The sequence below is a fragment of the Oncorhynchus mykiss genome, chromosome 5 (genome assembly GCF_013265735.2).
Source record: "Oncorhynchus mykiss isolate Arlee chromosome 5, USDA_OmykA_1.1, whole genome shotgun sequence".
Lineage (NCBI taxonomy): Eukaryota > Metazoa > Chordata > Actinopteri > Salmoniformes > Salmonidae > Oncorhynchus > Oncorhynchus mykiss.
The window spans coordinates 26,220,135-26,236,876 of record NC_048569.1 but is presented as its reverse complement, the minus strand read 5'-3'; the positions used below and the strand labels follow the sequence as shown (position 1 = coordinate 26,236,876).

Below are 16,742 nucleotides of genomic sequence, written 5' to 3'. Positions count from 1 at the left end.
AGATTCTTGACCAATACTAATTTAAATTTTTAAATTTAAATATTTTAAAAACGTTACAAGCGGATGTAGCCTGTTGTTGTGGTGGGCCGGACCTGTGTTGGGGACTTTTGTCATGTCCCTGTCACTGTGGAGAGGGTTCCCTGCTCTGCCCTGGTGGACACTGGGTCCACAGTAACTCTGGGGAGGCCAGATATTGTGCCAGGTTGGACTCAGTGTGAGCCCACAACCGTGCAGCTCCGCACAGTCACAGGTGAGCTGGCACCTATGAAAGGGAAGGGATTAATGACTCTGACAGTAGGGGGCAGGTCCTGTGTGGGTGGCGGCTGTGCAGGACCCTTGTATACTGGGGTTGGACTTTCTTAGGAGCACAGGCTGCCAGTTAGACCTAAATGGGGGCACACTGAGCTTCCAGGGATGGCCGGCAGTCACCATGGTCCCCCCTAATGTCACATTCACTCAACCCAACAAACCCTTTACTCCAACAGTTAAAGCAGCAGAGACTCATGGCTGCCCCCCCTCCCCCACATCTGTGTTTGACTTTTCACCAGCCCCTCTGTCACCTACGGCTGTGTGTTACATTCCCCCAGCTACCTTCACGACACAGCCCTCTGTGAGCCCAGGCCGCACCCCCCCCCCCCCCCCCCCCAGCACAGCTACCCCAGATGGGAGAGGAGAGGACACTGTGCAGTGAGGGAGATATGGGGGAGGAACTGTGTTGGTCTTGACCCCGAGCAGCAGGAACGGTTGTGCCAGTTGCTGTTTGAATTCAGAGACAGCTTTGCGCTGAGTGAGGAAGAGGTGGGTCAGACTCATCTGGTGCAGCATGAGATCGACACAGGTGATGCTGGACCCATCAAGATGCGTCCCCGCCGTATCCCGCTGGTACGCCAGGAGGCGGCAGACAAGGCTGTGTTGGAGATGCAGCGGGCAGACTTCATCGAGCCCTCAGACAGCCCCTGGGCAGCGCCAGTCATCATGGTTCCGAAGAGGGGGGGGGGGGGGGGGGGGGGGGGCAAGCTGAAGAAGGGGGGGCAAACAGTAGCCTGTGTAAAGTTGGTTTAATAAACCGTCAATTCGTAAACTAAATCCTCTGTCTGGACAATTGTTCCTTTATGATCTAGTCAGGTCATTACAATATTTTTGCCATCGTGGGCCAGAATCATATTACAGGATTATACATCATGTGTATGACTGTGTTGGCAGATATATCTACTGTAAATCACATCCAGATATGCTACTTATTTTACTTTTTTAACATGCATAGAAATAAACCACATCAATGTTCTCCTTATGGTTGGTATTTTCATTATTAAACATCAATGAACTACACGGAGGGAGAAGTACACTGTGCATTCACCACCACGGCCAGAACTCTTGATAATGTGTATGCACAAAAACACAAGAAAGAGAGAGCTCAACATTACATTTAAACTAGCCAATCAGTGTGTGGAGTGAAGTCTCTGATGGGCATTGACTAGAGCAGTGAAGTCAGGTATAGTTTCTGACGTCGCTATGCGCAGGATTGCTGAGAGATGAGAGTCGGTAAGAGATGATCTGTGCCTTGACTTGTTATATTCCATCACTGAAAATGTCTGTTCACATACATAGGTTGACCCAAACAGTACATACACCTTCTGAGCATGACTCCTAATCTTTGGAAAGTTTTGTTCATCGAGAGATGCATAGAACCTCGTCAGTGACATTGTTTTGAATCACTGCATCAGACTGAAGATCGACGAGCTCAAGTTGCAGGTCAGTGGGAACGTTATCCACATTGAAGGTGAAAGGAGAGGAAACCAACAGCATTTTCAGTAATTTTCCAACACTTTGAAATCCTCAAAACGACGAGAAAACTCACCTTTCAAAGCACGCATCCGCAATGTATACTTCTCCCGCTGGTCATCTGATAAGGAACAGACTAGTAGTGTCGGAAGGTTGGTGAGATTGTTGGCTTCTACTTGGCGGGTCAGGAGGAGCAATTTTCCCTTGAAAGCTTTGACAAGGCTGTACATCTGATGTGCAAAAAGGCCTTTCCCCTGTAGTTTGGAATTCAGTTCATTCATGAAGGCCATGATGTCCATGGTGAATGCCAAATCATCCAACCATTCTTTATCTTGCAGTTGAAGGAAATCCATATTTTCCTTTCATTTGCAAAAACTCAGCAATCTCCAACTTCAGGTCCCACACCGTTTTAAGCACTTCCCCAAACTCTGCCATCTCACGTTTGTGTGGTAGGGGAGATCTCCATGACCTGACTCTGTCTCTTCCAACAGTGAGACAAACTGCCTGTGGTTTAAAGATTTTGCTCTTATGAAGTTTACCACTTTAGTGACTGGATCCACAACATGGCTCTTTTTCAGAACACATTTTTTTACAGAGCACCTCCTGATGAATAATGCAATGCAGGAAAATAATTTTCTGATCTGGGTTCAGCTCAGCTATTTCATCTTGTATCCTTTACAAAAGGCCAACGTTTTTTCCTGTCAAGTTTGTTCTCATCCAGGGCCAAGGAGAAATAGATGAAATCCTTTACCTTGTCTTTCAAATATTGTTCCATATCCTCTGCGATGTCCTCGACACGATGTGTCACTGTTCGTCTTGACAGGGAAACATTTTCAAACAGCTGTTTCTTGTCGGGGCAAAGTATTGTTGCAGAGTCAATTAAACATTATTTAATGCATTCGCCCTCAGCGAATGGCTTGCTATGTTTAGCAATTCCGTCATTTGCTGAATGCAGTTTCGTGAAAAGTCCTTGCTGCTTTTGCAAATGAGAAAGCAACTCTTTTGATGCACTTGTCCTCTGCTCAGAAGACATATTGCTATATTTCTCTACATGCTTCGTCTGGTAGTGTCGGGACAAGTTGTAGTCTTTCAACACAACGATGCTCTCTTTGCACACTAAGCCCACAGCTTTCCCTGATACCTCAATAGATACATGTTTCGATGTCCACTCTTGCTGGAACACCCTACATTCATTGTCTACTTTCCTTTTCTTTGAAATCTTTGAAAAACTAATTTTTGCACAATTTCTAGCTAACTATTATTCATAACTGTGACGTGTGTCAGTCTGCCAGTCACTGTCTGTCCTCGTGCAGTTGTTATTTATATGTGCCTTCAAAGTAAATGTCCCACAAGCGATGGGAGTTAAATCATTACACAAAGGCTGGCATTCATTGGGCTTTTAATTTGAATAACAAATACGTTTTTCAAAACTTTACCATTGTAAATTCTTTACGTGATCTGAGCATGATTCCGCGTACCGTATTGAATCAGGTCATGGGCCGCATCCGGTCCCCGGGCCGTCCTTTGCCCAGGCCTGCATTAATTGCACTATAACTGTGACACACCGTGCCCACAAACTGTTAGGGCCTACATAACGCTCTCCCAACAGCAGAGCTTTATTTTCAGCACCATGGAGTGAATCCTTACCGCTGCTACACCTGGCTGTCAGCGGAGCATTGACTGGCAGCGAAACAGTACATTTAGCCTAATTTACTGCCTTTTAAAAAAAACTTGCTGATATGGCTGACTTGCTTAAACAAATGTTTGTTCAGCACCTTTGAAATGTTCAGCGACAGAATTCAGAACATGGGCGTTCTTACAGTATTCTCCCTGTACACCAAGTCAGAACCGTAAGATAAATATAGAGGGCATATAAGCAGAAAATGAAAGCTCTTACAATATTCAATGATTACATTTCTATAAAACAGGCTATAGGCTACATGTGCACCACCAAGTCAGAACACTAGGCTAAGTTATGAAGGGGAAAGGGACTACATTATTAGGGTTAGGCACATGGGCTACTAACAGCTTACTACACAACATACACTTAGCATTAATTTCTTCGCTCAGTATACAACATCTCCCTGGCATATTACATCATTATGCAGCAACATACAATACATTTTTGGACTCACCTTGTTGTTTTGTGCTCACTTGAACAGGAAGGTGGCGCGGTGGTCACTGTGGACATTTCAAAATGTATTTTCCCAGTCGGAGCTAGTTTTTTTCAGAGTTCTCAGTTGTCTTAAACTCATTGAAGTCTGAGATTCCCCAGTTCCGAGTTTCCAGTTGTTTTGAATGCCGCCCGAAGTCATGCTGCATTGATAGCATGGCCAATGTATTCAACTTTTTCTGGCCCATGACATGTGAATGTTTATCCTTTTAAGCCTGGGAATAGACACTTAACCCCAGACTTGGACTACACACCCACACCACTGAATAGCAGGCTAGTGATTGCTTTGCAACGCTTGCAGTTAGCCACTGATTCCTTCCAAACCACTCATTGTTGACTTTGCAATTCCTAACTTGTTGTGTAATGTTTATCTGTTGTGTAATGTTTTATCTATAATTTATCTCCATATGACAAGGATTGAAAAGTATTTGCCAGTAGATTGTCGACGTGAAACATGATGATGACTGCTTGTCTAGCTTGCTAGCTAAGATTTTTAAAGTATGATGTTGACATGATCAGTCCAATCAAAGCTACGGTAGAATAATGTGATTTGATGTCATTTTATGACCTTTATGACCTTGAGCCTTCTTGGATGGGCACTTCTAATAAAACTCTATGGCAGCACCCAAGTGGCTTGAATTTTCGAGCTCTCCCCATAGATTTTGAAGTGACATTGGGTCCCCATGAGTGACAGAACACTGAGCCAATCACTGCACAACTAGAGAATATTACCAACCCCTACACTCTGTATTTTCTGCTGGCTGCCCCACCACCATAAAAAGCAGTGAGCTAGACTGAAACACCTGCATTTTGTTGCTGCCTTACTCAAGAAAGCAAAAAGGAGAACATGTTTGTATGCAACTGTATAAACTCAACAATAATTTCATTTTTTACATTGTTTGCAAACTGAAATGTTTGCAAATGTATTCATGTAAAAATAACATGCTAAAAAATGTGGTTCTGACCCACCTGCCCTGAATGACGGGTCTCCACTAAAACATATAATAATGACATTTTTATAAATGTAATTGGCTAATGTAGCCACTGATATGGGGGTGGAGAGATAAGCAGTGACGTCTCCATTCGAAGCTCTGCAGCGATGTGAGGTGTGCACATTCGGTCGAGCAGAGAAACGAGAGGAATACTGCGAGGGAGAAAGAGGGAGTCAAAGGGAGAGATTGAGAATACGGTCAAACACACAAGAGCATCATGGCACCCATAGGACTCAAGGCGGTGGTTGGTGAAAGTAAGAATACCTTATTATATTTAGCCTATTGACAATTTTATATAAATTGAACATCCATTGATACACATCGATGGGATGCACTGTGCGTTTTTCTCGGACAGAGTGGTGATGTGCATGAGCCAAGGACCCATAGCATGAGCCAGGGAGCTATAGCATTAGCCAGGGACCTATAAATGTGCAATTTCTCTGCTACAGCGATGCTGATGCGCATTACAATTTCGACGGATTAGGCTATAATCTGAACGCGCCGCGGCCAATTATCAACTATGAAAAATCGAACTCTGCATAAAAAGGTGCTTTGATCGAGAAAGACACAGATACGCCCATACTACGAATCTGAAATTAAAATACAAACTGTGCGGCAGTAGAGTGACATTACACAACGTTTAAAACCATATGCTATTCCAGGCCATTGATTTTTTAAATTGAGGCACAATGTTAACTGCACAGTAGAACGTTGTAGGCCGATAAATTACATAATTTCATGTAATTGATGATTAGATGGATCGTAAATGAATATTCTCCACCCAGGAGAGCTGCGTCTAGAGCGTTTATGAGATTCCCGTGTTTCAGAAATGCCTCACCCCTATGATGGATCACCAGTGCAATACGCTGCATAGAGCATGAACGGTTCAAACAATAAAATGAAGGTTAAACATCATGATATTATTGGTCTGCAGTATTAGAGTAATGGCGGAGGGTGAGCTGTCCTCTATATGGAGGACAGGAATGAAATAGACAGTAAAAACAGAAAAAATCCGCATTCCGTATGTTAACACACCTTTTCGAATACGGATATTACGGTGTTTTTATCCGCGTATAATAAGAGGCAATGCGCCTTGACTCATAGGCCTACTTGCTCACGATCTACAAGCATCATTTGCGCAGTTTAAGTAGCAGTTGAAGCCTAATGAAACAGCATCGGTGTATGGTTTCAAAATAAGCATCGATGGTTGTTTTCAGACAGTGCTGTCACTAGGCCTATTGCCCAATCCCCTGGAGGTTGAAGTCCATGAATGTTGCAGGCCATGGTCATGTAGGGTCTTTTGAGACATCTCTCTAACTGTTCAAACGAAATATTATGTACACCCATAGGAAAAAAGGTTCTGGATAAAAACCAAAAATGGTTATATTGCTTGCTTCATATAGCGTATTGCACCACTAAAGGTTCAATATAGAACCCTTGTGTAGGAATCTCAGGTGTTATTCTTGACTGAACCAAAATGGATTCATATTGAACCAATGGGTTCCATATGGAACGTTTACGGGTGCCATATACAAAGCAAGTTTAGAACACTTTTTGGTTCAATCCAGAACCCTTTTTTAAAGAGTGTAGCATCACAAATCATCTGGCAAAATGTGTGGACTAGTGGTGCGCAGGTCAGCCGTTTGTTCACCCGCCCGCAATTGTTAACCCATCCGCAACCGTCCGACTATATGTTGTAAAGTGAAAATCTGAGTCCGAACACGACCCTAATCCGCTAATATATAAAATGCGCAGTAGGCTAGTCAGAGAAGGCGTAACGTTTTTTTGCCTGATTTAGATATGTTTCTACTTATCATTTCCTACATTTTGGTAGGTTATTTGTTAGTCAACTTGTCTATAATTAGATACATGCAGCTTTTCTTTAGTCATTGGACTAAATAAACCTCTGCTCACCGGAATTATGTCATAAATCGATAGAATGGATCAAGTTTTCACTGTCACAGATTTTCAGTGCAAAATTTCCAAATGACATCAGTTTGACCGGTTGTAAAGAAATATAACGATTTGAAAACGACACTACATGTTTCTGATACGATTTCAGTTCTGCATGGATGCATATTTTATTGGTTGAAATACTATTATCAACTTTCATGATTCTGCTATAGATAGCACCAGACGGTAGCCCATCTAACGCATTCGCATTCTCTCAAAATGCTGAAATAAATAAATCATATTTATCTACTGCTGTTCCCAAATCAAAATTGTGCCTACGTTTGGTGTATCATTATACTGCAAGAAATTATTAATTATGCTGGAGTTAATATTAAGGCTATGTGAGCGATTATAGACCTACAGTCATTGTCCAAATTTAAGTTTCCATTTAAGCCATCTGAACAGTAGGCTACAGTTCCATTGACGTGTAATAGGCCTATTTGAAGTCCTTGTCATATTTGTATAACGCCTCACAATCATCACGCAAAACATAACAGGTGTTGTGCCGAATATCTCCCCCCTGCCAGAACCCCCCCCCCCCTTCTAATTTCCTTAATGTTGTGGCTAGTGTGACACACAGTTATGTGACACACAGAGTCAAATACTTTCTATAGAATAAACTTCACGTAGGCAACATAAATTAATAATTAATGCATGTGTGTTATATTAAACATAGAGGGAGTAAAATGTAGGCAAGCAATAAACATTTCAGAACAACTATGGCTGAATTATTATCCTTACACTTTAAAAAAATACTAGTCGAATAAGACATGGGAGAGATTACGAATTTTGGCAAAGATATTTATATATTCACTAATACAAAAATCAATAGCGGATTTAGGTACGGGCGACATGGCAGCAGCCCAGGGCGGGCGGCATCTTGCCGGGGGAGTCACGGGGCGCCACCGGGTGCGGGTAGGGGCGAGCGTTGAAGGGGTGGTTCGCTCAGACAAATAGCCAAACCGAAAACTGCAGACAAAAACAAGTGTGCGCATCTTAAACACAAACCAGATTTATTACGGGGTGAGGCATTGTCCTAAAGGCTCACCAAATGTATGTTTTTTAAAAAGATTAAACATGTTCTTATCAGATAATGGTGACATCAACAGCAACGGATTTATATCCAGAGGTTATTGTGGATGTGTAGGCATAGCCCACAAGCCTACTTACTATCAGTAATGGTAGTGCAATTAGATATGCAAAGAATATTCAACAAACGAACCCAATAGCTTGATTCTCAAGAGATAGCCTATTGATCACGTTAGCCTACCAAATTACCAACCTGGACAGAGAGGCAGACGTATTACGTTTGGTATGTTATGTATCAATTTGTGGATGTCCATCATCCATTTCATATGATATGTTACGAATTACAATTCGCATGATATGTTACGAATTGCAATTTGTACATTATGTTATGCATTTGCAGTACCTATGATATGTTACAAATTCCAATTTGTTGTGGCTAACATGAGGTAGGTGGCTAGGTGGCAAACGCTAATGTTAAGCTAACATTAGCGAGGCTAGGAGTTAGGGTTAGGGGTTAAGCTTAGGTTAAGGTTAGGGCAAGGGTTAGCTAACATGCTAAGTAGTTGCAAAGTAGATAAAAAAGTATTAGGTACTGTAGATTCGTATAACAGAGAAATTGGCAGAAATCTTTTTTTTAAATCATCTTAACAGGACCATGGGCTGCCAGCCATGTCACCTTTTTCATTGTTTTATTTTTATATAAAAACATAGTTTTTTTGTGTGTCAAATTCGATCAGCCCACACAACTAAAAAATGGTCCAGCCCATCTGACATTTCCCAGAATTGCCAGATGGTCAATCTGCCCCTGCCTAATCCCTGCCTACATGTGCATATCTACCTCAAATAGTCCAGTATCCCTGCACATTATACATTAGGTACTGACACTGTATATAGCTTCTTCTCTTATTTCATACTTATTGTTATTTTGTGTGTTTTTTTTTCTTATTAATTATACTTTTTATATTGAATACTGCACTGTTGTTTGGTAGAGCCTGCGAGTTAAGCATGTCGATAAAGGCAGGGAGGGATGCATCGAGCACCTGCGTGCTATTTAACTGGGTTGATGGTGAGGAGATTGGCTCGGATTGGTTTACAACGGGAATGTACGCAGTAAAACGCGATACACCACGGGTCCTCTGCAGCACGCGCAGTAGCAACCTCTGTTGAAGGGGGATGGGCAGCGTATAGCGTTTATATCTCTCTCCCTCCGCCTTCATGATCGTGAGCATCAATTCCATGAAGCAGCAGACTACAAAATAGGGCCAGCGATAGGAATGAAAGGCCAAAGTCCATAGATGTGTCAATTACATTTTGACATTCATTTGTAGGCTGCCTACACCTCTAAACGAAATGAGAGAGAATACGTGATTCTAGTTGCATTACCTGCCCTTAAAATGAATTTATTTAAAAATAATTGAGAATGCATGGTAGCCTATATTTTTATCATTCAACAAAATAATGTATTTTTTCAGCAGCATTCTGCAACAGAAAACCATCTCTTTGTTCTCTTTTTTATTGCCACTATAGTGAATCAGTGGTATTGCAGGGGTTAGAGTGCTGTCTGTGCCCAGTCTCATCTGTGCTTCATACAGTATGAAAATGTATGCACTCACTACTCTAAGTCGTTCTGTATAAGAGCATCTGCTAAATGACTCAAATGTAAAATGTAATACGTTTATGTTTGACTTTATATGGATCAGACAAGAAGGATGTCACACATCTTGCTCTCAATTCTGTCATGTCTTGATCTTTTACTTGTTGGAAATACTTAGCCTAAAACATGCATTTCAGTTTTATCACAATGGCCCTGTCTTACATTCTAGCCTTTCTGTCAGACTGAGGTCCACAGGGTGTGATATGAGGCTTGTGTAGGTAGCTTGACAGTACATGGGCTGTGAGAAGAGACTAGCCTGACAGTACAGAGGAGGAAACCGGGAGTAGTGTGATCATGACTGTAAATCCAGTGTGACACATGCCAGATAGAGACACAGTAGCCCAACTGACCCAAGCGACTGCATCCTACCCAATGACTCATAGTATTTCTCCCACTTCATTGTCCCTGCTGCTTGAGTGGGTGGTTTTAATAGTCTGCAGTGGACATCACTCAGTTTCTTAATAACATGGTTCAAGAGCACCCCACATCCCCATGTGGGCTGTGACTGCTGCTAAGATCTTGCGGCTCCATCCTTCCAAAACTACAACAGAACGCGAGAAGCCTGGGTTTTCCGAGGCTTGCTAAGATGTGATTCCAAAGTGAATCAGAAGGACAGAGAGATGACCATGCAGGGAGAGGAGAGGGATGGAAGGAGGGAGGGAGGATGCTCACCACCATGTAGGACTTCAGGGTTGACCAGGCTCCGCAGTATAGGGAGAGAGGGAGTTACTGTACATCTCATTGACCCATCCCAAGCACTCATCAGCTGCACAGCCCAGGCCAACACCAGGATGGACACACACACACACACACACACACACACACACACACACACACACACACACACACACACACACACACACACACACACACACACACACACACACACACACACACACACACACACACACACTCACACACTCACACACACACTGACCTTGACAGGGATACAGCCTCACACACACCTGCTGGGTTCATTGTGTGACGCAGTGCCCTCAGCCTGCCACTGTAAACACACAGACAGACCCAACATTTAATATATTTTCTAATGACTTTCTAGACACAGACTAGCCCTCTTTATATGCTAGATTAGAATAGTCTTGATTATGAACATTAATAATTACATCCCATTTTCTTTGATTAAGAAGCACTGCTGCTGTGTCAGCACTGGCAGGGACTATTCCTCCTTCCTCCCACTCAACTCTCCAGCAGACCTCACTCACACACAGCAAAGACAGACTTGTATTTAGATTTGAGATTCCTCTGCAGCGAAAAGCACCATACAAATTAAATGGCAGTATTGGCCGATGCTACTTGGCCCTGCAACAGCAAGCCTCTTGATGGTCTCTGGTGCATTTTGATGTTTATTTTATTATATATTTTCATACTTAACATAGAAACATCCAAATGCACCAGAGACCATCAAGAGGCTTGCTGTAGCAGGGCCAAGTAGCATCGGCCAATACTGCCATTGCTGCGGAAGAAAGAGAGGAACAACATCACAGAATGCAGATTAGGCTGCCAGTGGGAGAGATGGATAATGACAGAAGGAAGAGGAGGAGAGCGAGTGATGGAGGAGAAGTGATGTGGAAAGTAGTATTATTGCTTTATGGGAAGGGATTTCATCAAGATGGTGATGTGCAGAGTCATTAAGCCCTCGTACCTCAGACCTCATGAGATTGCAGAGCTCCTTCACCTATCACAGCCCCCCTCCCCTCCTGACTCAGACACCAGACACTTACGCATGCACACAATCCGCTCAGACTTCAGACAGAGAGAGAGAAACCTTGTTTTAACTGATCTTGCCAGGACATAGCAGCCTGCGGCATTGCAATGCATCACTTGCTTCTCCATTGACATTTCTTACTGCCTGCCATTTTCAGCACTAGACTAGGCATTTTGTAAATTGCTTCAACGTTGCACTTGACTGCAGTCAGTAAATACAGCTTTCAAATAAGGGGGAAAATGAACTCAAACATAGAGGGAAATGTATCTGCAGGTGAATTTATCAAGTATTTTTTTTTGTGCTAAAACCTCGCCCGGGCTAGATCCAATAGGCTTGCATGTTGCCCAACCCTGCTCTAGTCTGTCATTACACTGTGTTGTAGGAAAATGAAGAAATAGATGGAATATAACTCCCAGACACCAGGAGAGATTTTTGTGGCAGACAAATACTTTACCTCAACACAATAAGAATACAGTATTTATGTGAGGGATTGTTCGTGGTCTTCATCTTGTCTGTGTTCGTTAGAATGTTAGAATTCTTTTTCCTCTCACAATACCCTGTCCCTTTCCCACTGGCTGTGGCTACAGCAAAGAGTCACACTCACATCCATCCATTTCCTGCTCTGAGAAAGTGGTCATGACCGGCAGCCAGCCTCTGACAGCACAACCTTTGACCCAGTCTGAGATGGGGATGAGAGTAGTCGCTGCTTGCTTGTTATTCCTGTTCAGTTCTCCTGAGATGTCTCTTAGCTGATCTGGAATCTGTTTTGCGGTGACGCTGTGAGAGACAAGAGGTTGCGTAACGGCAGGCTGGCCTCACAGAGCTGACTGAGGTACTGTCGACTCATGGCTGCCTGTGATTGGCTAAGTCTGTGGAAGGGCACTCTGAGACACTCTGCTCCTTCTGTTACTGAGGATCATACCAGGGAGAGCAGTAGTCAATATCTACATCTGAGAATCCATTCTCCTCTGTTTTTTATTTGTGTCGTATCCACACTATTACATACATGTTAGAACTGTGTTTAGTATTGTTAATGTAGTATGAACAGGGCAAAATTAAACCAAATATGACTATTTTACCAAATGTGTCTATTCTCTTCTTGTCTTTTCAAGAGCCATCCGAAATGTCAGAGGACCAAATCAGTCAAGATCCTAATCTTTTTAACTGAGATAATTAAGAGTGAATGTACCTCCTGCTGTGTGCCCTCCAGGACTAGAGTATGGTTCTGATGATGAGAGGGAGATGAGAGGGGCTGTGTCCTGCTAAAATGGCCACCTTTCCCTTCAAGAGCAGGGATGTTACATTCCCTGGGGACTAATGCTGATATCCAGAGAAAATGGGTCACTCAATCGTAGTCGCCAACCCCCAAGGGAGAATAGGAAGGTAAAGGGGGAAAGTCTCAGTGTTGAGTAGCGAAAGCTGTGTGTTTGTTGGGGTCAATGTTGAGGATTCTACAGGAGTGGATGACATAATGCACAACCATGACAAAACCAATGCACAACCATGACAAAACCAATACACATCAATGACACAACATACAGCCAGCCAGCCTCTCAGTGAGACTAATTGTTCCTGTGTGGATAAAAGGCTTATCCTGTGCTAAGCACACTTACGACCTACAATAAAGGCTGAGAAATAACAGGCAATGCCCCAGTCTGTCTATGAATGATTATACTGCTTCAATTTACTATACTGCTTAGAAGCAATAGCATACTTTGTTTTACCATATTTATATCTATTTTGATGGGGGTTAATGTTTCATACCAAAACATATGGAAGTGGAAAGGATAGTGGTCTGATATTCTGCTAGTTATGTTACGCTGTTTTGGTTATCTGTATGAAGAGTGTGTTGAGTGACTCCTGCTGGAGCCTACCATTACAGTATGGGTTATGGATTAATGTTAGCCTAGCAGTGTGGTATGGGTTGATGTTAATGTTATTGTTGATGTTAATGCTAGGCTGCTAAAGCGACAGCTGTTCAGTATGCTGTGAACACAGAGTACTGCCTTCCTGTGTGAGGTGAATGGTTGGGGATCATCTGTATGTGTCTAACCCATTCCAATTCTCTCTGCTCTACTTTGGAAGACAAAAGTCAGTATCAAGATTCAGGTGAGGGTTATGTATCCCCCTAATTTGAACAACTCTGAGATGTCAAATAGATTTCGTATTTACAGTGACACACAGATCAGGCTGAGGACAGCTATGCCTGATTCACCTAGAAAGAGCTCTGGTTCCAACCCATCCCACAATGGACAATTTCATACACTGGTCTGGTCACAGACACAGACTGATTTTTTACACAAATATATTTTTTAATTGAACCTTTATTTAATTAGACAAGTCAGTTAAGAACAAATTCTTATTTACAATGACAGCCTAGAAACAGTGGGTTAACTGCCTTGTTCAGGGGCAGAACGCTTGCATACTGTATAACTCTACTATTTATGTTTGGTAGCATATGACCAGACCTATCTGAAGGAGACTCCTGCGTGTCTCCGGTTAGCCTCTCTACTCTGCTAGTTGACACAGCTGCTCCACTGTGTTTGTTCAGGTTCCTTCCCTCCTCTCAGTCTGCCTGCTATGGGACTGCATTGTTATGCCACACAGGGGTCAAGGAAGAGCCAGAACAATCTCAGAACAGCCTCCACTTCCACTTCCTCCTATGTGCTTTGTTAATCTTGGTGTTTGTCTTTTGGCTATCCCTCAGTCTCTTTGTCATTTACATACACATACCTCAGCTCAGGAGAAGGGAGTCAGAGAGAGTATACATGTATGTACCCCATGCCCTTAAAAAAACAGCCATTTTGGTTCTAACTTAATTGTATGTCTATGTGCAGTCATGTGGACTGGCAGTTTTTGTTTCTGTATGACGGAGAGAGAGGGGGAAGATAGGAGGGCAAAGAGAACCACACAGGACACAGGAAAAGGGAAAGTGAGAGAAGGATATCCCTTGTGCTCCTACAGTTCTGTCATCCTGTTTGCTGACAGTTTCTTGTGACATAGCCTAGAAAGAGCTGGAAATAGACAAGCTGAATCAAGGATTCACTTTGGATTCACTCTCTGCCATTCCCCACAAAGATTGCAAGATTAGACTATTTCCCTACCGAGGTCACATCATGATGACATCAGTGCATCTACGGTTGGAGTGCTGTATTATGTACAGACCTAACCCCCTGGCTTTGAGTGGTCTGTGCTTAAAGGGAAAGTCCACCCAAATGACCTTGTCCTTTGACTGTGTACAGGGTTCAAGGAAACCAATATGTCATGTAGTAAATTGGGTAAGCTATCCCTTTAGTCATCATGTGAGTGTTGTCCTTACAAATTACTATCGGCAGCAATTAACCAACAAATCCCCCTCATTCTCTGAATGGCCCGGTAGTCTCCACATAGCACATTCACACACACAGCCTGTTTAATCTGTGATAATCCATCTGTATCTCTGTGTATGCCCAGATGTTGGGCACTACTGCGCCAAAGGGCTTAGCGGTTTTTATATGGGGATACCGCAAAATGTTAAAGAGAGTCATCCTAAATGGATTTATCCCAATACTGCAGCCAGATGGCCAACAACAGCGATCAGGCTAATAATGGCTCCGCCACACACACACACATGGCCCTACTTGGCCTGATCCACAGATGACCAATGGAATGAGTTTATTCATACTGCAGCAGAGAAGAACTAGAGCCAATTTGTAGTTTTTTTAAGTTCAGAGAATGAATTTAGCATCTAGCAAAAATGTGTCTTTTCTTTTGGATAATACATTTGATTCTTTATTTACTTGTAATGGAGTCAAAATAGATTCAGTCCATTTTGGAATGGAATTGCATGAGAAGGCAATAGACAAGCTGTATTTCATCATGCATTTTGACTCATTGGTGGAGGCAGCCCTCCATTTTGCTAGCTACAGTGTAAGATAGAGTAGACATGATGCTTTCAGAGACCTTCCCTCCAGTGACAGCATTTAATACACAGGCAGTGATCTGCGTAGCATTGTGGATTTGCTCGTCTCTTGTGGCTTTTAGCTCCGTGTCCAATTACTTCTTTATCTGATACTGTGGGTACCTTTGTATACCACTAAAAGCACTTGGCACATAACATAAATATGAAAGAAAATGGTGTCCAATACAGTGCCTTTAGAAAGTATTCATACCCCTTGACTTATTCCAACATTATTTTTTGTGTTACAGCCTGAATTCAAAATGGATATATTTTATAAAATACATTCTCACCCATCTACACAGAATAACCCATAATGACAAAGTGAAAACATGTTTTTAGAAATGTGTGCAAGTTTATTGGAAATGGAATACAGAAATGTCTAATTTACATAAGTATTCACACCCCTTTGCTATGACACTCCAAATTGAGCTCAGGTGCATCCAATTTCCTTCGATCATCCTTGACGTCACTACAACTTGATTGGAGTCCAATTGTGGCCAATTCAAATGTTTGGACGTGATTTAGAAAGAAGGTCCAGTTGACAGTGCATGTCAGAGCAGAAACTATACCATGAAATCCAAAGAACTGCCCATAGATCTCTGAGATAAAATTGTTATGAGACATATCTGGGGAAGGGTATAAAACTATTTCTAGAGTGTTGAAAGTTTCCAAGAGCACAGTGGTCTCCATCATTGGGAAATTTAAACTAGAATTGGCCATCCGACCAAACTGGGCAACCGGGCAAGAAGGACCTTGGTCAAGAAAGAAGGTGACCAAGAACTCAGTGACCACTCAGACAGAACTACATAGTTCCTTGGCTGAGATGGGAGAACCTGCCAGAAGGACAACAGTCTCTACAGCACTTCACCAATCTGGGCTTTATGGGACAGTGGCCAGACGGAAGCCAGTCCTAAAGGAAAAGGCACATGTTAGCGCCTAGATTTTGCAAAAAGGCACGTGAAAAACTCCTTGGTCTGAACGCCAAGCGCTATGTCTGAAGAAAAACAAGGGCACAACTCATAACCTGCCTAACACCATCCTTACCGTGAAGCTTGGTGATGGCAGCATCATGGGGATGCTTTTCAGCAGCAGGGACTGGGAGACTGGTAAGGATAGAGGGAACAATGAATTGAGCCAAATACAGGCAAATCCTTGATGATAACCTGCTTCAGAGTGCAATCGACCTTAGACTGGGGCAAAGATTTACATTCCAAAAGGACAATGACTCCAAGCATACAGCCAAAGCAATGCTGGAATGACTTCAGAATAGGAATGTCAAAGTCCTTGAGTGGCCCAGCTAAAGCCCAGACTTGAATCCCATTGAACATCTGTGGAAAGACTTGAAGATTGCTATTCACCGCCACTCCCCATCTAACTTAACAGAGCTTGAGAAAATCTGCAAGGAAGAATGGAAGAAAATCCCAAATCCAGATGTGCAAAGCTGATACAGACATACCCAAGACAACTCAAAGCTGTAATCACCGCCAAAGGTG

The 16,742-nt window shown here is 42.7% G+C and overlaps 1 protein-coding gene across 2 annotated transcripts in view; it reads left to right on the top strand.

Moving 5' to 3' along the window:
* The first annotated feature begins 5,043 nt into the window (after nucleotides 1-5,043).
* Nucleotides 5,044-16,742, top strand: part of LOC110523504 (syntaxin-binding protein 1) — a 40,804-nt gene continuing 29,105 nt past the window's right edge. For both annotated transcript variants that reach the window (XM_036977143.1, XM_036977142.1), the window contains exon 1: nucleotides 5,044-5,201. In XM_036977143.1, the coding sequence (XP_036833038.1) occupies nucleotides 5,165-5,201 (37 nt within the window). In that variant the 5' untranslated portion in view covers nucleotides 5,044-5,164. The remainder of the gene's footprint in view (nucleotides 5,202-16,742) is intronic.